At 38.6% G+C, this 22,215-nt stretch overlaps 1 protein-coding gene across 1 annotated transcript in view; it reads left to right on the top strand.

Moving 5' to 3' along the window:
• SNTG2 (syntrophin gamma 2) overlaps positions 1–22,215 on the top strand; it is a 280,115-nt gene that overhangs the window by 157,676 nt on the left and 100,224 nt on the right. Inside the window, exons 10-11 of the mRNA XM_077811468.1 lie at positions 9,534–9,663; positions 15,631–15,669. Of these exons, the coding sequence (XP_077667594.1) occupies positions 9,534–9,663; positions 15,631–15,669 (169 nt within the window). The remainder of the gene's footprint in view (positions 1–9,533; positions 9,664–15,630; positions 15,670–22,215) is intronic.

Here is a 22,215-nt window from a genome sequence, read left to right as displayed (position 1 = left end):
TGTTACTCCGTATCAATGTTAGTGTTATATTATTATAAAAAAGCTACAGAATTTGTGAAAGATTGGGGGGTGGGGGTCAGTAAATGGTACCACCCATATAGCTGAGAAAACATTCCCAGTTGATGCACAGTATTTCCTACCCCATGAATATCAGAGTGTTTTCAAATTATCACACTGGCAAAACAATTGGTTGATTTGGATTTGAAATATTAATAGTGTCTGAGGATTTTTCATGCCAATATTATTGTTCTTAACTGATCACAGGCAGTATGGTGTTTTTGTTTTTAAGAGGGAGGAGAATTGTTTCACCTTTTGTTCTGCTTGCTGGCAATACACCAAATTCTAATGCACTGTACTGCTGTCTCAGACTTGTTAGGGTGTGCTGTTTGCTAGGATAAATATGACTGAGGAAATATGACATCAGTATCCCAGTGCAACACATCATCTGGGAAAACTGAAAAAAAAATGCTTTTTGAATACTGCAGATAAAGACACGGTACACTTTCAGAAAATAAACAGGAACATTTTCAAACCATTTTCTTCAAGGCCTAGTCCATCTTGAGGTGGAACTTAGTTAACTGGAACTTTGTTAAACATTCTGTTGGCAATAAAGAACCCCTGTTCGTGTTGGCCTTTCATTGTTTAATGAAGTTAAAGGGGAAATTACTTTCCTGTAGATATCCCTCATATGGTTCCTACTCCTGGGTCTTGCTCTTGTAGCACAAGCAGAAGGGAAATCCCCTAGCTTTCAAAGGCTGTTGATCCTTTGAGGCACTGTTAGGTTTCACATACAAAGCAACTTGCCAGTGCCGCTGTCATCTAATATGCTTCACTTCTCTTCATCTAATATGTTTATCAGGAACAGAAAGCAAAGTGCTCCCTAACCTCCAAAAATCAGTAGTTCAACATGGAGGTCACACTGTGTCCCATAGTGATGCAGTGACTCCCTCAGTTTCCCCTCACCACTGTGCCTTAATTTTCCTCTGAGTTGATAGGACATTTTATATTAGACAGAGATCAATCTCTCTCTTTCTCTCTGTAGAAAGACCCCGAAATAGGTGCAGCCTATTCTCTAGTCTCTTTCTTACTGGGGAGCAGGAGCTATCTTAGATATCCTGCTTCCTTTTCTCAGCAGATCTTATTTTGTAGCCTGCAGTCACATGATCCCTGAAAAAGATAAGTCCCATGATGTCTTGCTGCTTGAATAGGATTGTGAGAAGCCATACATCTTCCTTATGGCACTCAGAATACCCTGTTAAACTGTGCTAAAAATATTTACTTATTTTAATATATGCATACCTGAAAGGCACATACCTCATCCTCTAGGCACTTCTCACATAATTCTACATCGCACAATTCTTACAAAACCAACTAATTCTGTAGCTTATCCTGTCCACACATCAACTGAAAAATTGATTTAACTATTCACCATTCCCTAAAGGGTACAGAAAATCATTTGCAGATCAACAAATTCAGACCTAGTTGCTCTCTGGTGTACGTCAGTGCCAAGTTCTTCCATACTTTATAGGTTAATAAACAATAGCATGAACAATATCCAGAAATCAATAAGCAGCCAATTCAAATCACACAACACCATTCAATGTGAGTTGTACCTATCCTAGCATATGGATGTCATGGCCGGAAAGTCAGTAATTGAAAACAAACGTTTCATTTCCCAACTCTAATGGGAAGGTTGGAGGATGGAAAACAGCCAAAAATCCTTGAGTAGGAAGGGAGATCCCACCTGCCTTGGTGAAGAAGTACTACCACTAAAAGCAGGAACTCAGCCAATGCAGTATCTTCAGAGAAAACAGTAACAGCGTGTTAGGATACATTTTAATATATAGCTGGCAATACCTTACACTGACTGGGAGAGGGACAAAATCACCTAGTGCATTTCTCATCTTTCATTTCAATTATTCTCAGATAGTGCTTACTACTAACACATTTTGGAATCCTAACTTCTGCAGCTAATTTAAATCTGTTAAGATGATGTACAGTAATGAAGAGAAGCTTTTTAACTTGCTTAGCTGCATTAGACTCTGCAGTGCTGACAGAAGCAAAATAGACTGAAAAATGACTTTTTTTCATAAAAACAAGTTAATCTGAGTCAGGATAAACATAGAGAAGAGGTTTGTTGAATAAGATGCCGCCATTTTATACTGTGACTTTCTCCCCCTCTGGCAGGGTGTGGGGAGAAACTGAATCTGGGTCTCCCACATTCCAGGGATTGCTCTAGCCACTGGGCTAAAAGTTATAAGGTGGGCACCACAATCTCTTCCTCCTGGCTTCTTAAAAAAAATGGCATAGGTTCCTAACTCCAGGAGAGGGTTCACAGCTGAGAATAACAACTAGAGATAGGTATCTCCTTGCAGCCCAGACTTAGGCATCTATCTATTGGCAAGCTTACATGGCTTCCTGCCTAGTGTGCTGGTTTATATGAATCACAACCCTATTTCTCCGCATTTTTTGGATCGGGAACCTTGGCACCTAACTCAGGCTTTGTGAATTGCAGTGATTTTCTGGGCATGTAAAAGTTAGGTGCTGTGATTCTCGGTGTCACAACACCTAACTTCTTTTAGGCATCTAGTCCCTACCTAAAAGATCTTGTAACCTTAGGATAATGATAACATGCAGCTGGTGGATAAAACAAACAAACAAACAGATAAAAGTCAGCGGGAGAAAGAGGTAGGAATAATAAAGCAGTTTTTGATATACTAGCTGTCTGCATAATCGAACTGGTCACCTGTCTAGCTGTTATTGACTGGCAGTGTTCTGTACTCCTCTCAGCAGAAATGATTATTAAGAGCGGATGTGGCACAGCATAAGGTCGTGGCTTTTTACATTTTTTTTTGGGAGTCTGCATTGTGTACAGGAAAATGCTTGCCAGATATTGATGAACATGTCTGTGAATTCTAAAAGTCTGAGGAATTTTATCTTGAATGATTCATCTGACAACATGTATCAAAAGTGCAATATTCTCTATTGATGATTCTCTTGTTTTAAAAGTTTCAGTCATCTAGTCAGTGAGTAGAGCTATAACCACGAGGCATGCATGGCTATTCACTTACACAGAAAGGGTTGTCCAGTGGTTAGAACAATAGCCTGGGACTTGGGAGATCCAAGTGCTGCTCCCTGCTCCGCTACAGGCTGCCTTACAAGACACTTAGGCTCAGATTCTGACAGGGAGTTCAGCTCTTAGCTTTCATTGACATCAGTAGGAGTTAGCACCTAAATACCTTTGAGGATCTGAGCCTTAGTGTCTGTCTGCTTCAGGTCCCCATCTAAAAATGGAGATGGTAATAATAATTTCCTATGTCACCTGGGTGTTAGGAAGATAAATAGCACATCAAAGTTACTGTGCTGCCTGGCAGCATGAATAGGAGTTTCTTGACACATCCACAGAGAGCATCTCCAATGTGAGGTTGCACCACAGTCTCAAGAGGTATCTCTGAAAAAAATTGCCATAGGTGGAAAGCAAAGCTGCACCAACAGCAGGAGAGGAGCTTCAGCTGTACCCTCTTCTATGCCCTCTTCCAGTAACAAAAAGCTTTTGTTAAATGTAATTATTCCAGGGACTTTGCATGCCTATGCTAACTCTCCAATAAAGAGATTGTGAGGTTATAGTACAGAAAGTCTGTAAGAGGTTTAGATACCACAGTTACATATAAACAACATAGCTAGAATCACACATCATGAATAACAACTAATGAATAGTTGAAATGAACAGCCCAGGAGCTGAAAATTGCTTCTCCATGCTATTCAGTGAATGCAACAATGAATATGTTGTAAACAAGGTTCACTTACAAACCAAGAAAAGGATTAAATTTGCAGTTAAAATATTTTCAACAAATGATTCAACCAGCTCGTATCTGGATCTACACATTCCTACCACCATCATCATTTAGGAGTGCACCAAGGACAGCAATGTTTTGGCAGGATCATCCTGAAGAGGCCCTGGTCAGCAAACCTACTCCTTCCCACCATCCTCAGGGAATGCATCAGGATCAGTGACCTCCTGAAGGAGAGGACTAAAAAGGATTTGAGGCCCTGGCAGACCTGCTTGCTTCCTAGTGCAATTACTGTAAATCAGTCATTAAAATATAAAGAGTGAATCTGGAAGAAAAGCTGACTGTTTTAGATTTTAAATCTCTCCTTCACAAAAAAGAAAACTTTATGAATCACATTCGGGGCATTATAGTTGGTCAGTTTGTTCATTAATATGTCTTGTTTTCAGAAGTTTATCATAGAAAAGAAAATCTCTCTGCTTCATATTATGTTAAAAATAACTGTGCTTTAGCACAATAATAATAAACTGTGTAGACAATCTATGCCAGCATTGTCATAATGTCCCTTCAAAAACCCTTGAGTTTGGAAACTTCAAAGCAGAACTATGGAGAGGGATGCAGTAAATCTGTCACGCATTGTCAAACATAGAGGTCTGTTTTTCCCAGACACACATGTTTAAGTCCTATCAGTAGTAATGGGAGTTACTCATGCACGTTACATGGAGAACTGAAAGTCTTTAACCAGTAATCATCTGCCATAATTTAACCACAAAGTACATGGGGCTTACTGTGGCAGTGACAGAGATTAATGCAGTACATTTTTCACAGGTTGTAGAGTGTCCTGCTGCCAAAATGCCTACAGGGCAGGAGATGAAACTGTACCTGAACTGGCACCAAACTGACAGGGCAGGCTGGTAGCTATTATCTAAATCTAGATTTTACTAGCCATTTTATGGGTCAGGGAATATCTAGAGACACACACGTTTTATACCTTGAGACTGAAGGATTTGACCTACCAAGTCAGCCATAAAGCCATCATTAAGATAAATGCAGTGTGCCTACAAAGACTTAAATAGAATGGAGCAGGATGGTTTATTACCGAAGGCTTTTACCTCTCCCACACATTACCATTGTGCTTAAGAAGCTATTAAGAAATAGCATGGGATTCCAATCATCCTAATGATTCAGAATAAACTATAAATAAATGCATTGATTTTATAAAGTTAATGATTATTTAACTGTACTGACATCTATTTTGCCAATTGATTCACTAAGCTGAATGAAACCAAATCCTATCTGATATTCTGTATATAATTTTTTTTATTTAATTTCAGCAATCATCTTACACTTTCCAAACAAGTATTGACAATTTTGTTTTGACTTATGATCCGATTCTGCAAAGGCTTCTCTGCACATGCTTACGTTTAAATACCTGAACATTTCTACTGAGTTCAGTGGGACTACCCACGTGCTTAAAGTTAAATCTTTGCAGGATTGGGGCCCTAATTTGTATAACTGATAGTTATAGCCAAGTACATTATGTTGTTATTACAGAATACACACAGAAATAAACACACTGTATTCACATGCCACCCACAAAGCTCACTTCTGGTAGACATAGCTGCATCCTACAGAGTGCAGTAGCAATGTGATATACTAAATATGACATCTTTCAGTGTTTGCGTTTTCAGGTAGCTCCTGTTCTCAGGGAGAACCACACTGGGACTATGTATTACTTTGATATTTTTTCTATGTAGTCCCTCTCGATATTTACACTTTATTCAGCCTGTAGACACCCAACACTTACCACGCTTAGATTTAATTGAACAATTTGATTGTAAAAGGATTGAGGATTAATGTCAAACATTCATCAGAAATACACTATCCAAAGTGAGCAACAGGCACATATGTTCTGAAAGCATTTCCATCTTTTATATGCCTTTACTCTTTTATGTACCTGACAAAAAATACTGCCCCGCATCACTCACTTAAAAAATGACAATTCATCTTATTTATCAGATGATTGTTCAGTAGATTATAGAAAACTTCTCATATAGTGGACATAGTTAGAAAGCTACCTTTTGCCTTTAACCAGCAAGTAAAATATTACTAATGATATACCCCCATTATAAGTGAAGGGAATAGGTACTCATGCCGGTAACATCATTGCTCCCAGTACAAAGGAAGATACTTTAATTGTATCCTCTGTACGATGTTTACATGTGGCAATTTGAAATAGTGAGGACAAGGAGGAAGAACATACAAAATGAGTGAATTCAACTGCTGAGTCAATCTTTAACTTTAAAAACAATACTGATGAAAAAAGGGTCATGTCTCACACACTGCATTTTTGTAGGGTTGCCCTGACTGCTCTATTTCAGTTGACTTACTGGTTGTATTTGGAATTCTTCTGAATAAGCCATTTTCGATAATCTCACCCATACTTGAAGACCATAAATAGACCCCCATCAGGTTCCCACTCCTTTGGGTGCTGAGACTAATTTTCCTTACTCTGACAGCTGAAGATTTAGTATGTGTTCCAGGCCACAGTACCATGGCTGTATATTATACCCTGACTTTGGTAACAAAACAAATAATAAAAAAAGACTTCACCTATGAAATATTTACCCAAGCCAATCTGTTACTGAGTGAACTTTTTCTATGACTTTTTACATGTCCAGAGTACTGAAATACAGAGTATAGGAAGTGACCTGCATCTTTGAGTGGTTTTAAACTATTAGCTAGTATTATTAAATGATTTAAAACAATTTTAGTTTAAAATAAAATGTATTTTGCTTGCACTAATGTGACCAATGACTTTTCTATAAAATCCTAGTCATGTTTTGACGCAGTCATGACATATCCGGCATTAGCCATGACAAACAAGCATCCTTGGTCATTACCCAGAATTATGAAGTGATGCAAAATTCAGATTACCAGAAAATTAGTGGATTTTAACTTCCATTTATGGAGAGATGAAGTAATACAGAGGCCCTGAACTTCTCTGGGAACTCCCATTCTAATCCTGTCATAATCCACACTGATGGAAATAAAAATTCACTCAAAAGCTACATACACTAATAGGACCAAATTTCTAGATAATGGTATAAGCAAAGGAGGTACCAAAACACAGCAAAGAAAACTGGCTTGACCACTGAACAGGATCCCAGGTTAATCTAGTCTGTCTGTCTATTTGTAATTCTGCAGTGGGAAACTTTAAATGGAGGAAGGAGCTGCTGTTAGACAAGCACTCAGATTTGTATTAAGGAAACATAATATTAGAGTAAATCAAAAGGACATGACTATTTCAAACACAGCAGGCACAAGCCTTAAAAACCTTCGGATGCCGTCTACTGAGATCCCTGGCCCTCAGAAGGGTTGGAATTCAGACCTTTCCCTAACAGCTGGTTTCCCAGTGACTGCTGAATCTGAGTTCAACTGAGCCTTTCTCAGAATATCTTTATGGTTGTTGGTCCTTTAAATCTGGGGAAGACAAGTAGCTGCAGTGAGCATTTTGCATCTAATTAATACAAGCTCAGTTAGGAAACATTCATCTGGTAAATGAATATTCATACCTCTGATTATGTTCTCTCTGGCCTTCTCTTTCTGTAATCTCCAACGTAATAATATTATCCAGTACTTTTATAGAGTTTTCATCTGTAGATCTCAAAGTGTTTTACAAAGGAAGGTAAAGTATCATTATCTCCATTTTACAGATGCGGAAAATAAGACATAGTGTGGTGAAGTTACTGGCCTAGCAGACCAGTGGCAGTCAGGAATAGTACCCACGTCTCCTGAATCCCTGTCCAGTGCTCTGTTCACTAGGCCACACTGCCTCTAAGTGGATCTAATTTTATCAGAATAATTGTACTATACTCAACGGACTCTTGAAGTGTTTTGCAAAATAATTGAAGAGCAAAAAACACACTTTTCCCCTCCTACTCACCTTGATTTCTCCTTTGGCTCCTTTTTCCCTCTCCATGTTCTATATTCTTTACTGCTCAACAGTTACTTTGTGTAAGATAAGGGAATTAGTTGGCAAGATGGAAGCTGCAATCATTCCTAACTTAGCAAAAGCATTAGCTTTTAACATTGAAGAAATGCAAAATACCTGGCAGCAATCACTTATTAATTTCACAGTGAGAGTGGATAGCCTTTGGGAGCAGCTTGAGGGTAGAGAACAGCTGGTGGCTACAGTGCAGGGCTCAAACATTACTGTGCAGAAATGCTTGCAGTCATTAGAAAATAAAGTTATGATCTGCGAGAAAATAATGAAGATAATGAAAGTGGTAATAGACACAACAAGATAAGGATAATTGGACTGCCTGAGGGAAGAGAAAGCCAAGATCCTGTGGAGTTCTTTTTCTGGCTACAAATACTTGAAATCCCGGAAAAGGGGACAGATTCAAAATAGAAAGAGCAGACTCTGGTATTTTGGCAAGGATAGCATGTATCTGAGATCAATAACACAGACAGAGAGCTGTAGCAATTAAAATTAAAAATATTAAACACTAAAGGGCAAATATATCTTCTTCCAAGACTTTTCTCCACATCTGCAACACTTCTGTTTTCCCCGTGCCACCTACAAAACAGAAATATGGTCTTTCACATTCAATTCAACTTTCCCTAAAACACAGACTTAAAAGGTTAGACTCTCTCAGCCTGATCCTCCTGACAGACCTAAAGAAGAATTGCTAGTATGCTACAGTGATAGACATATTAGAGATGTGTGAATATGTGGCCTCTCAGAGCCAATGAGTTCTTTGGTGGTAATCATGCAGTACAAATCTTTCAAGATCTGAAGGTCTTCAGCCTCTTCAACTGTGCAGCATAAATTACAGGTCCCTCAATGATATCATTTACGTGTGATGTATTCAGTGATTGTTCCTTTCTGGTCAAGAATACTTTGTCATGCCAAAGTAGGAAAAATTCCATAAGTTGACTCATCTGTTGAAGTGGAGACTTCTGCTTTACATAGAGGGTTTTGTCTTTAGTTTGAGTCAGAGATGAGTGACATGAGCTTTTGTAGAGTGATTTAAAGTGGGTGTGTAAAGTTCTTATAAGTCTTGGTAATGTCACAGTATCTACAGAGTGTAAAGCAGTGACACACAATCTTTATCAGCCAAATAGCTACTTTGTTTGTGAACACAGTTTTATAGTTAGAGAAGAATGTAACATATTTAGTCTGGTCTACGTTTTTAGTGGTGGCCTCAGTTTTTGGGTGCTCATATTGAGCCCCTTTGAAGAAGTATAAAGTATTTGGATTTTCATACACATTAAATGAGCTCTAAAGAATGATTGCTTGTAATTTTTTTAAACCTACAGCACTTCAAGAAGTTAAAAATAGATGAAGATATTTGCTTTGTGACTCATGTTGTAAGTTTTTAGAGTATCAAACATTTATTTTGGTGGCAAGAGGTTGCACAATTGTTTACTTAGATTTAACTGATGCATCCTTAATAAAATATCTTAAGTTTAGTGATTATATACATATAAATTATACAACAATAATAATTAATCAAATTGAATAATTAATCAAAACTTACAAACTTTGATAAAGATAAACCATTTACTGTGTCTGTGTTTCCTGATACTGTAGGTTATTATTCCCCTTTTCTGTTGCTTTTCTCTCTGTTTGTAAATTTGAAAAATGAAACTTGTAAAAAGTTCTAAAAATCAGATGAAGATTGAGAACTATTGGATAGTTTATGAAAACTTTGTTATATATATTTCTTTTTACTACAGATCTAATGCATTTGAAGTGCTTGCACTCGATGGAGTTAGTACTGGGATACTTCAGTTTTATACAGCGCAGGAGTGTGCTGACTGGCTGAGAGCATTATCAACTAACATCAGTGATTTGACACTTCAAAATGTACGTTACTTTTTGCATATTTTCCTGCATTTGCTATATTTAAATTATTTTCAATTTCTCAAACATAGTATAATAATTTGTATATAAGGTATAATATGTAAAACAAAAGAGTGAGGGGGAAGAAACAAAATTGTAATAGCATAACACTTTACCTTGAAATCTCCAAGAAAATACAATCTTATTATATAATAGAGAACAACAGAACCTCAGGGTGACTTTATTACTTTCAAAATTTGTGTAGGGCCCAATCGGAAGAGTCTTTTCATTGACTTCATTGAGTTTTGGATAAGGCCTAAATGTATTCTTTTTAAATTCTTGCAGTTAAAGTATGCTTGAAATCTGGTTTCAGAAGTTTGCATCACTTGTTTTGGAAGTATGTGAAGGGAAACTTTGTAACTAAATCAGTGTAATTTAGGGCTGGTCTATATGCAGTTTTTCTACTGCTATAATGAATTTAGAAACTGATGTAGCTAAAGCATTACAATCCTTTAGTGTGGTCACAGTTGTACCAGTAAAAAGGTGCTTGTATCAGAATTAAGATATTGCTATACATTTAAAAGTAAAGTTTGTAATGTCGGGGCTCACAGCTTCAGCCCAATGGGGCACAACTGCCAGGGCTCAGGGTTTTTGCCCTGTGGTAGGCCTTGAGGCTTCTGCCCCATGAGAGGCACCTGAAGCCCTGAACCACACGACCCTGCCAGAGGGCAGAAACCCCAATCCCAAAACCCCAGAAACCCCACCAATCTGTTAGGCAGAGAAGGGGGGACATGGTGGGCTCCGGGAGCTGCCCTTTAACTGTAAAAGAGCTGCATGTGGTTTGTGAGCCATGGTGGCCACCCCTGCTATATCCCACAATATTTCATATCTCCACCAATTTTCTGTTACTGATCACCAGAGTAACACAATAGTACATCTTATATGCATGTACATTCCCATTCCTCGTTGGGAAGGATATGATCAAATTCCCTTAACAGGCTGGGTCAGACGTGCAGTCTGGGGAACATCTCAACAAGCCTGTAAATTAAGCATTGCTCTATTTGGAATATACTTTACCATCCGTACATACAGTGGAGTGAGAGTTCAACCAAAAAGGATCTATTTAGATGCCACACTGATGCCAGGGGACAATACTAATATCGGCCATGCCAGCATAGGTCTTTTATCACAATCAGGAACTTCTGCTCATTGCAAAGCAGTGACATAATTCACAGAAACATTTTCAGCAAAGTCAGGCTGTCAGGGGACCTGGGGTAGTCATGTTATCTTTGAATACAGAGGAAGTCAGCTGTTGTCCAGCCACAGAAGGGTACCTAGGAATGTCAGTGTGTCTACCAAGAGCATGTCTGAATTGTTATGATGCTACTGTGCAGACAGTTACTTCTGAGGAGAAAGATGGAGAGGAGGGGCATGAAAAAGGAACTAAAGGGTCATGGTGGAGAAGAACAGGATATGGAGGAGGAGAACGCATTGACTCTTTCAGCACTACTAAATACTGCATAATCCAAAATGAGCTTCATGCGAAAAGCCTGATAGTAACTGTCATATTTACAAACAGAACACGTGCTGCAGTTTTCTTGAAGAAGTCCTCTCCCCATCCCATTCCCCAAGTTCTTTTGCTTTTCCTATTATCCTTTCCACCAGTGTGGCACTCTGTGCTACATCTCCTTCCCTTTTGCCCACACCCTGAATATTTACGTTTGGAAGAAAAAGGAAGCGGAGGAGAAAGATGCACTTCTCTGGTCTCTTTACAGTACTCTGCTTCCCAACACAACCTGTAGCCTCTAAGGGGAGAGAAGGAACAGGAGCCCACAGGCAGGGGAACTGAGACTATGCTGAGCTAGCAGCATAGAAAGGAGCCTGACCTGCATCTAGTTCTCTCTCAATGTGTATAGTCAAAGTGTCTCCTGTAGGCTGAGTTGACAACACTGTTTAACTGGACAGTTTTTGGGAGAGAGTTCTGTAAAATAGCCCAGAATTAATCATAGACTCGTAGGACTGGAAGGGACCTCAAGAGGCCATCTGGTCCAGTTCCCTGCATTCTCTCCATAGTATACAGTTAGCCATCTATAAAATCACTTGTGATTTATGTTAACTCTTCTCACAGTTCTTAATTTCTATTATCCTAAACAGAGCATCAGGAGAAGGGTATTATAGGCAGCACACCTGGCAACACCTATAGTTAAGGTTGCCTGTGTGTTTCTACTATAGAGGCCCATTTCAAAGTACTTACACTTTTCTCAAAAATGTACCTCTTTTACCTAAAATTAGTATGTTCTCTTTTTTAAAATTAAATAAAAAAATGCTTTGAAAACCATTGTTTCTGTACCTTTTTATTATACAGCACTAAAGCCTCAGTAGAAGATTAAATAAATTTAAAATGTGGCCTCAGAATAGGGACATAATTCCTATATTATGGATGTATCATTCATCTGATCAGTGAACACTGGATTTGAGTTGGATGAATTATACGAGTTTAAAAATTGTCCTTTATGCCTGTATATTGGCTGATAAGTGATAACATTATATAACCCAAAATTCCACTGTAAATTAATATGTATGTGTATATAGACTAAGGTGAAACTCCCATTGAGTAGATAACATCTCATGTTTCCAATATGTGCACAAGTGTGCCAAGCAAAGCACAGTGAAATTTCAGGTGCACTAGACAGAGAATTATGGAATATGATCTGTGAAACTGCATATGATCGGAGACAGGAGCCAAGGAATCTTGCTTTCCTACCCACACTAGGTGGGGTGAATGTGGATTAAGGCAGGTCCTTGAAAAAATCCTGACTACTTCTATAACCCATAAAAATTGCACATGGAATAAGGCAAAGGTTTCTGCCTCATGGATTGCACCTTATGCATTACACAGCGTTCTGTGGCTGTCTAGCAAGTAGTAGCACATGAGAGTAGACAACTAGAGGCTTCCCCACCCGTGCCCCCATTACCGCCAAAAAGTTGAAGGATTGCTTTATAAATAAAGGGAACATTTAGTTAGAACAGAAGCTCATTTATCTCATTTTATTAAAGTGGACAAATTTAGTCATACTACTCATTAAAGTGATATTCAACAGCTATTATTTTATTATATTTTAACTAGTGCCCCTGCTGAATAAAAACGTGTACATCCCTGTACCACATGATGGAATTTTTTTGCTGCTTCATTTTTTTTTATAAACATGAATTTCATATAGAAAAAAACTACATTAAAAATAGAGGTTGCAAAGTCAGAAGTCAGGAAGTGACAAAGATAAGGTTGCATGTGCAACCCATGACCTTCCCCCAGTGTGTACTGCATTACAATACAGTAATTATATGATCACTTATTTGTTTTCTCCAGGTTCCCTGTGTCACTTCACTCTCTGGGTGGTGAACAGGTCTAGGGTCCAAAGAATCCTTCCTTATTCATTGTACTAATTGTATGGTGTGTCGTGAATGAGGCTGTTGTCCATAGTACTGATCTGATCTAATGTATTCTACAAATACATTAGAAGCAAGAGGAAGACCAAGGACAGAGTAGGTCTGTTACTCAATGGGGGAGGGGGGGAGAGATAATAACAGAAAATGTGGAAATGGCAGAGGTGCTTAATGACTTCTTTGTTTCGGTTTTCACCAAGAAGGTTGGTGGCGATTGGATGTCTAACATAGTGAATGCCAGTGAAAATGAGGTAGGATCAGAGTCTAAAATAGGAAAAGAACAAGTCAAAAATACTTAGACAAGTTAGATGTCACCAGGGCCTGATAAAATACATCCTAGAATACTCAAGGAGCTAACAGAGGAGATATATGAGCCATTAGCAATTATCTTTGAAAAGTCATGGAAGATGGGAGACATTCCAGAAGACTGGAAAAGGCAAAAATGGTGCCTATCTATAAAAAGGGAAATAAGGACAACCCTGGGGAATTACAGACCAGTCAGCTTAACTTGTGTACCCAGAAAGATAATGAAGCAAATAATTAAGCAATTAATTTGCAAACACCTAGAAGATAATAAGGTGATAAATAACTGTCAGCATGGATTTGTCAAGAACAATCACGTCAAACCAACCTGATAGCTTTCTTTGACAGTGTATCAAGCCTTGTGGATAGGGGGAAAGTAGCAGATGTTGTATATCTTGACTTAAGTAAGTCTTTTGATACTGTCTTACATGACCTTCTCATAAACAAACTAGGGAAATGCAACCTAGATGGAGCTACTATAAGATGAGTGCATAACTGGTTGGAAAATCCTTCCCAGAGAGTAATTATCAGTGGTTCACAGTCATGCTGGAAGGGCATAATGAGTGGGGTCCCGTAGGGATTGGGTCTAGTTCTGTTCAATATCTTCATCAGTGATTTAGAAAAAGGCATAGAGAATACACTTATAAAGTTTGCGGACAATACTAAGCTGGGCGGGGGGTTGCAAGTGCTTTGGAAGATAGGATTAAAATTCAAAATGACCTGGACAAACTGGAGAAATGGTCTGAAGTAAATAGGATGAAATTCAATAAGGACAAATGCAAAGTACTGCACATAGGAAGGAGCAATCAGTTGCACACATACAAAATGAGAAATGACTGCCTAGGAAGGAGTACTGCGGAAAGGGATCTGGGGGTCATAGTGGATCACAAGCTAAATATGAGTCAACAGTGTAACGCTGTTGCAAAAAAAGCAAACATCATCTGGGATGTATTTGCTGGAGTATTGTGTCCAGTTCTGGGTGCCACATTTCAGGAAAGATGTGGACAAATTGGAGAAAGTCCAGAGAAAAGAAACAAAAATGATTAAAGGTCTAGAAAACATGACCTATGAGGGACCATTGGAAAAAAATGGGTTTGTTTAGTCTGGAGAAGAAAAGACAGAGAGGAGATATAACAGTTTTCAAGTACATAAAAGGTTGTTACAAGAAGGAGGGAGAACAATTGTTCTTCTTAACCTCTGAGGATAGGACAAGAAGCAATGGGCTTAAATTGCAGCAAGGGCAGTTTAGATTGGATATTAGGAAAAACTTTCTAATTGTCAGAGTGGTTAACCACTGGGATACATTGCCTAGGGAGGTTATGGAACCTCCATCATTGGGGATTTTTAAGAGCAGGTTGGACAAACACCTGGGTCAGGAATGGTCTAGATAATACTTAGTCCTGCCTTTGAATGCAGGGGACTGGATTAGATGACCTCTCAAGGTTCCTTCCAGTTCTATGATTCTACGGTACACCTTGCCATGAGCACATCCCAACTGCTATAAAATAAAAATTTTAGTAACAATCTTTCTTCCTTCTCAGTCTGTAGGAGAAATAGGTTGATTAGTTTATCGGAGTCTTATGGTTAGGGCAGTGAACTGAGGTCCAGGAGACTAAGTTCTGTCCCTACAACTACTACAGTCTACATGTGCAAGACTAGTCACTTAATCTTTCTGTATTTAAGTTCTGTTTCTGCTGTATAGTAGTAATAATATTTCACTTAAAAGGAGTGAAACTTATCAGAAGTGTCAGGGAGACAGAAAAGTCTAAATCAACAGAACTCCATATTTGGTGCAGTCAGTTAAATATTGTGCAGCAAGAGAGATGAGCAGCTTCACATTGAACAATGAACTAAAGAGAAATATTGAACAACTGCCTTCATCTCTGTCCCATTCCAAATTGTGCACGAAGGCAAAACAATTAAGCACATTCTTAACTTCAAAGTGCTTAAACACTTTGTTGAATTGGGGTGCAAGTGAGGAAGGTAATATGTATCTAAAGAATGTATTATAACGCAGCCCCATGGGGGGCAGAGCTAAATTTATATAGGCAATCTTAATTTTGTCAGTTCCTGATTTTTGAGGGCTTCATTTTGCAACCTTGATTTTCTTTTAATGTTGTATTTTTGTATGGAAACATATATAAATATCTATTAAATATGTCCTTGAAAATGAATTAATATGACAAATGACAACATCCATATAGTCATCACTCTGACTACTCTTTAATCTCCGTTTTTCTGCAGATGAAAATGGCAAATAAATGCTGCTCTCTATCAGACCAGGTAAGATTTTAATTGTATTGTCCATAAATATTTACCATTAATGAAATCTCTTTAAAAATTGCTGGGGGAAAAATCTGCCTCCATGCAGTTGCTGTAGGATGCAAAAAGTTTGGAGCTACATGTAGACAGAACAAACATAATAGTAAAATGTAAGGATACTCCATTACAAATGCACTGTGTTCATTTACTTTGAAAAGTATAGTTTTAGTTTTCCTCCACAATCATAATAGTCTAGCTAATGAATTGCATTCTGTTTTATACAAATAATGAAATCTTACTAATATGGTCTGTCACTGCAGCAGCCTGCTATTCAATCCTTGCTGAGAAATGGGGAGAGGCCACTTTTTTGTTTTTATGAGTTGTTTTATGGGTTTTCAGACTGGTGAAGTGAGAATTAGCCAGGTTATACTTCTAGCATGGAAATGATTTTCATAAACTGAACTGTACTGCAACCAAAGGCTGATTCTAAAATCATTCTAAAACCTGTTAGAGTCAAACATAAGTTTGTTATACAATTATCAACTCATACATTAGTTCATCTCTTACTTTGTTTTCTCATCTTGTTTGTAAAATCTTGTTGGGAGATTTATAGAAACTTTTAGAAGTTTTATTAAATTTCTAACCCAGTAGCAATTTTTGTATCTAGGAAATCACTTCACTTTTCTTATGGGAGAATCAATATTATGCGGAATTAAATAACTCGAGAACTATAAAAGAATTTTAAGTGCATTAGAGAATGAGCCCAAAAGTTACATCAAAAACAAAATGAATGGATGTTCCATTGAAATTTTAGTTTCTCACATAGTTCTTTCTCGTGAAACAGCCTAATGTGGATAAAATATATAATTAAGATTAGCAAAAAAAAGAAAAAAAAAATCATTGAAACTAGGTGTCAGTTGCTAGATTATCTCTCAATTACTGAAATTTAAGCAAATATTTGCAGGGAAGAATATGCATCTTAAGACTCTTTTTTTGAAGTACTGCTATTTATTTAAATTGATATCCAATAAGGGTTGATAAAAGATATTCTGAATAATTGTTTTGCCTACCTGTTTGCCTATTGTTTTGTCGTAGTGTATAAATAACAAATACTACTAATAATGTAATTTGTGCTCCCATTGGTACCTAATGCACTTGGGGGAGCACTTTTATGGATCTGTATGGATGCTAAAATCAAGCATAGGCTGAATAGCATCTGTTTTATAACTTACTATGTGAAAGGCTGAATAAAAATTTCTGTTTGAAATCAACAGGAGTTTCACTGAAGGAAGGTTTGCAGGATTCGGTGCAAATGCTAGAGCAAGATATTAAAGAGAGAAGGACAATGGGGCAGAGTTAACTATGAGCTTTTCCCCTTAATTCCTGACTTTTGCAAGTGGTTGATTTCTTAATGTTAATGTTGCACCAATATGAATTGAGTACACATAACTTTGTTTTTCAAAAGAAATACTTGTCTCTGCAACATATGATAGAGCAATGCTGTTTCCATTCAAGATGCAAACATATTATAAGAAACGAATATTAATTTCAGGAACAGCAGAAGCTAAGGTATGCCTATAAATGACTCTGCTGGGGAAGGTACTGTGCAAAAAGGGGAAAGAAAACAAAGATTATATAGAACTTGGGAAGATGAAGTGAATAAAAGGAACAACAATATGACTTTGAAATGCCCTGTGAAATTGTGCCCTAAAGAAATGTTCAACCAAATATGAAACTCTTGTGTACATTTCACCAGGGAATGTGGTTATTTGGACTTTGGAAAGAAAACTTTGCAGTAATAAATGAAAATGGTGGGCAGAAGTGGATTTGAGATGCTTAAGTTTAATGGAGCCTATAAGTGCAAAACTACATAGGTTTGTGAATCTCTACTGTTTCTTAGTACGTCTGACTGTAAAGGGGAATGAAACTTACAGGGTAGGTGGTGAAAAAAAAATATTTGAGAAACTGAAGGAGATTTGAAAAGCTACTTTGATGTGAATTTGTGGAAGGATATTTGTGTATTTTAAGGCTTGGAAATTCTTACAAAAATAAGATAGAAGCTTTCTGTGGAGTTTGTTTGTTTGTTTGTTTGTTTGTTTGTTTGTTTTTGAGCATGTATAGTTAGATAGGGTGTATGGCTTTCATTTCTATTTCATTCTGGAACCACAGTTTTCCCCATGAACTTTAAACCCCCAAATTCATTTATCGTATGATTGTCTTCTGAAGACTCTACCTATGCTTGTCCCGTTAGTGTAGGTACTCCACCTTCCCGACAGGTGGTAGCTGTGTCGATGGGAGAAGCCCTCTTGTCAGCATAGAGCTATCTACACCGGGGGGTTAGGTCGGTATGTACTTCATCAAACCTTCATTGTGACCTTCACTTTGCATTGGAACCTGAAATAAGACATTGCATCTGTGCTGAAAACCAACCTAATCTTAATGACATCAGTTTATTCTAGACACTGTGTGCTCATGCTAGGGTGGGAAATGCCTTGGAGAGGACTGTGGTGTTGGGGACTATGCTTTTAGTGTCTGGACTTCCAGAAACAAGTCTAAGGGGGCATTGTAGAAGCTCATGTTGTTGTTAGCACAATCAGTTGAAACGGGTACCAGAATAAAGCAGATCACAGATCTTTTTTTTAGCACCTGAAGCACTGAAGGATCATTGAACACCACACAGGACCAGGAGTAAAAAGGAACTAAGAAAATACTAGACTGGGAGAATGGAGCAGTTAAAAGCTCCAGCCAATGAAATGCTCTTAAAACATGGAAGATAACTGGAGAAGCTTTAAAAAGCACTTTATTCTATATCTGCAACAATGGGTGCCAGCAAGAAAGATGACAGTGAGAACGTAGCCTTATTTCTGACAATAGCTAGTTCTGAAGCACTTGGTATGTTTAATAGTTTTCAGTTAACTTAGACAGGGGCTCACTATGAAATTGCACTATAAAAATGTGATGAGTACTGCACTTCACATCACAATGAAACATGAGAGAGATTTTTAAACAGGGAGTACAAAAAGAAGGTAAACCATAGAGGAGTTTGTTACTGATCTAAGGCTGAAGAGCCAATCTTGCAATTTGGGGGGCTAACTGAGTCTCTGACAAGAGGCTAGATCATGGCTGGGATCTGGAATAAAATACTCAGAAACAGACTACTGGAAGAAGAAACCTTTGACAGAGCAATTAAAATTTGCCAAGCAAAGAAAGTTGCAGTCCTTATGGAGGATGGACACTGCTCTGACGCTATAGACATGATAGAGAATCCCAAATGCTACATGAGAAGAATCATGAGGCAGAAAATCATGTGGGCCTCAAACTTGGAATTCAGGAAAAACAGCACATAGATTTACACACACTGTGGCAATCAAGCAGGAGCGGTGATTGAACATTTGCCAACTCCATTGTCTTATAAAAATAATTGGAGTTACTTGGGACCAATGGATCACTAATAATGAGATCCTTGAAAGAACCAGCCTACAGTCTATGCAGACTACACTGGACATTCACAGGCTTCACTGGCTGGGACACATGGAGCACATGCCTCAAGATCCTCTGCCATACTCTATGCTCAACTTAAGAACTGCCTGTGACACAGAGGAAGGCCAAAGCTCTGATACAGTGTCAAGGTCAAGCAAGGCCTCAAGAAATTTAGCATTCCCACTGAAAACTGGGGAAATCCTGCCCACAATAGCTGAGTTTGGAGAAGCCAGGATAAAGCTGATACAGTCACCAGAGGGAAGAGATCCTGTTATTGGTTAAAAGTGCGTCAAGCGCTTCGTCTCATCAAGAGGATACTCTTTTAGAGGGATGGGGACTACAACAATTTAGAAAGAATTTGAGGGCATCTTCCAAGGGATAGGGAAATTCTCAAGAGAGCACAAAAGAAAACTAAAAGAACCCAACTGCCCAACAATCCATGTCCCTAAGAGAGTTCCCTTTGCCCAAAAGAGAAGGCTAAAAGAGCTCAATAGGCTCATTGCTCTGGGAATCATGGAGCAAGAGAAGAATTGACAGAGTGGGTACATTTGTTGGTCATTGTCGGGAGAAAAAAGATGGAGCCCTTCACTTATATAGAGATCCAGAAGAATTAAAAAAAAAATTAAGGGAACATTTTTGTACTACATGCAAGGGGAGAAATTTTGGGGGTATGACTGATGTTAATTATTTTTCTAGATTTAATGCATCAACGTGTTTCTGGCAACTGCTCTTAGAAAAACAAAACATTGGGATATACTGTTTCAGTAAACTAAGGACATAAGAATGGTCACACTATGTCAGACCACTGGTCCATTTAGCCCAGCATTCTGTCTTCCAGCAATGGCGAGTGCCCAATGCTTCAGAGGGAAAGAAAAGAACAGGACAATGTGTCGAGTGATTGTCCAGTCCAAACTTCTGGCAGCAAGAGGTTTAGGGACACCCAGAACATGGAGTTGTGTCCCAGAACATCTTGGCTTATAGTATTTGATGGGCCTATCCTCCATGAATTTATAGAATTTTGTTTTGACCCAGTTATACTTTTGGCCTTCACTGGCAATGAGTTCCACAGGTTGACTGTGTGTTGTGTGAAGAAGTACTTCCTTTTGTTTGTTTTAAACTTCCTGCTTATTAATTTCATTGGGTGACCGCTGGTGCTTGTGAAGGGAAAAGGACTTTCCCATTCACTTTCACCACACCATTCATGATTTTATAGATCTCTTTCATATCCCCCTGTGATGAGGTGCCCATCCCACATAAGGCCCCGAAGGGTTAAAGTAGCTAGGCAGGCCAATTAACTACCCAGGATGCACCTGAGACAGGGAGCAGGCCACTAATTGGAAATGGGATCAGCTGGGCAGGAACAAGAAGGACCTGCATAAAGCGCAGGAGCTGTGAGCAGCAACAGGTTGCAAGGAAGTACTCTATAGGGAGGAGGGGGCTTGGGCTGGCAAACCCAGAAAGGGAGTGGGGGGAAGCCAGATAAGTAGGAAGAAGCCCAGAGAAACAGCAGAAGCTCAGGGGTAGAACTGTACAGACCTTGGCTTCTTGTTATAGGGTCCCTAGGCTGGAAACCAATGTAGAGGCCGGGCCTGGGTTCCCCTGTCAGCCACTGGGAAGTGGTGCAGGGCATTAGAGACACCCAACAAACAGCTGGTCTCGAAGGACATGCCTGCCAAAACAGATAAGGAAGGAGTACAAAACTTTCCTTGGAATGGTGAATTATGTAAGGAAAGCCAAATCTAACTGCCTAAATCAGCAACTTGAGAAAACCACTGTGCAATGATGCCCAATGGACATGGGATGCAAATCTTAATACAGAGTTTGAGAAACAGAAGGATTTAATTAAAGGGGCCTCAGTCCTGACAGTTAGCATAGACCTAAGCTGTCTGTGTCTCCAGGGAAGGTATTGGTGCAGTCCTCGTACAATAGTTTAGTTAATACTGGAGACCTAGTGGCTTATGCATCATAGGTGCTAACAAAAAATGAGTGTCAATTTGCTCAAAAAGAGAAAGAGGCTTTCACCTTTGTCCACGTGTAAAAAGTTTCATGTCTTTATTTATGACAGACCTGTGTAAACTGAAATTGACCATGAACCACTTATTCCCATTGTCAAAGGGGCCCGGCAAATCTGCCTGCCCCCATCCCCTGATGGGGATTTTTTTTTAGCTACAAGTGTATGATTTGCAATTTGATTAGAAACCTGGGAGGGATTTGGTGGCTGCAGACACACACTCTAGAGCATTTGACAAAAGTACAATAGAGCAAATTCCCGAGCTAGGTTTTGTATGTATTCTGTTTCAGATGAAAAATGGACTGTGCTCGCCAGAGTCATTTGCTCAGGATAAGACCCTGCAGAAAGTAATTAAGGCTACTAGCACAAGTTAGGGAGGTTCCTGGCCCCTATTATCGATGTAAGGGAGAACTCTCAATACTAGATGGGATTTTGTTTAAAAGGCTATATGAAAGTCATTTAGGGATTGAGAAATCTAAAAGAATTTTATATGGCCTCAAATGAACAGCAACACTGAGGATGCTATTAAAACTTATCTTACATGCCAAAAATAGAGGCCAAGTAAAAAAAAAAAAAAAACTATGTTGGTGGCACAGGAAAAAATTGCCCGGTGGAATAAAAAAGTGGGCATAATTTCTTTGTTTGCTGGAAAAAAAAACATGTACTTATGCTAGACTGTGAGTCTCACTTCCCTGTGATTCTCACTTGCAAGATAATAGTGCATGTCAAGTCTGTTTTTGCTGGACGTGGTATACCTCACTTAGTAATGTCTGACAATGGGCCACAGTTTAGTGGACTTGAGTTTAAGCACTTCACAGTAAAGTATAAGTTGAGACATGTAGCCATTAGTCCCTATTATCCCAAATCCAATGAAGTTGTGGAAAACAGTGTCAGAATAATAAAGCATCTTCTGAAAAAATACTACAGAGTCAGACTCTGATCTGTATTTAGCACTGGTAAATTACAGAAAGGCATACCAGTGATGCCTGGGTTGTTACCTGCTGACATTTTGTTCAATTCGTAAAACAAGAATGCCTGCACTATTACAAACTGATTTCAGAGTCACTGGGGACTTG

Source organism: Eretmochelys imbricata, chromosome 3, assembly GCF_965152235.1.
Source record: "Eretmochelys imbricata isolate rEreImb1 chromosome 3, rEreImb1.hap1, whole genome shotgun sequence".
Taxonomy (NCBI): domain Eukaryota; kingdom Metazoa; phylum Chordata; order Testudines; family Cheloniidae; genus Eretmochelys; species Eretmochelys imbricata.
Note: the sequence above shows the minus strand (reverse complement) of the source record. Positions and strands in the feature narration are given on the sequence as shown.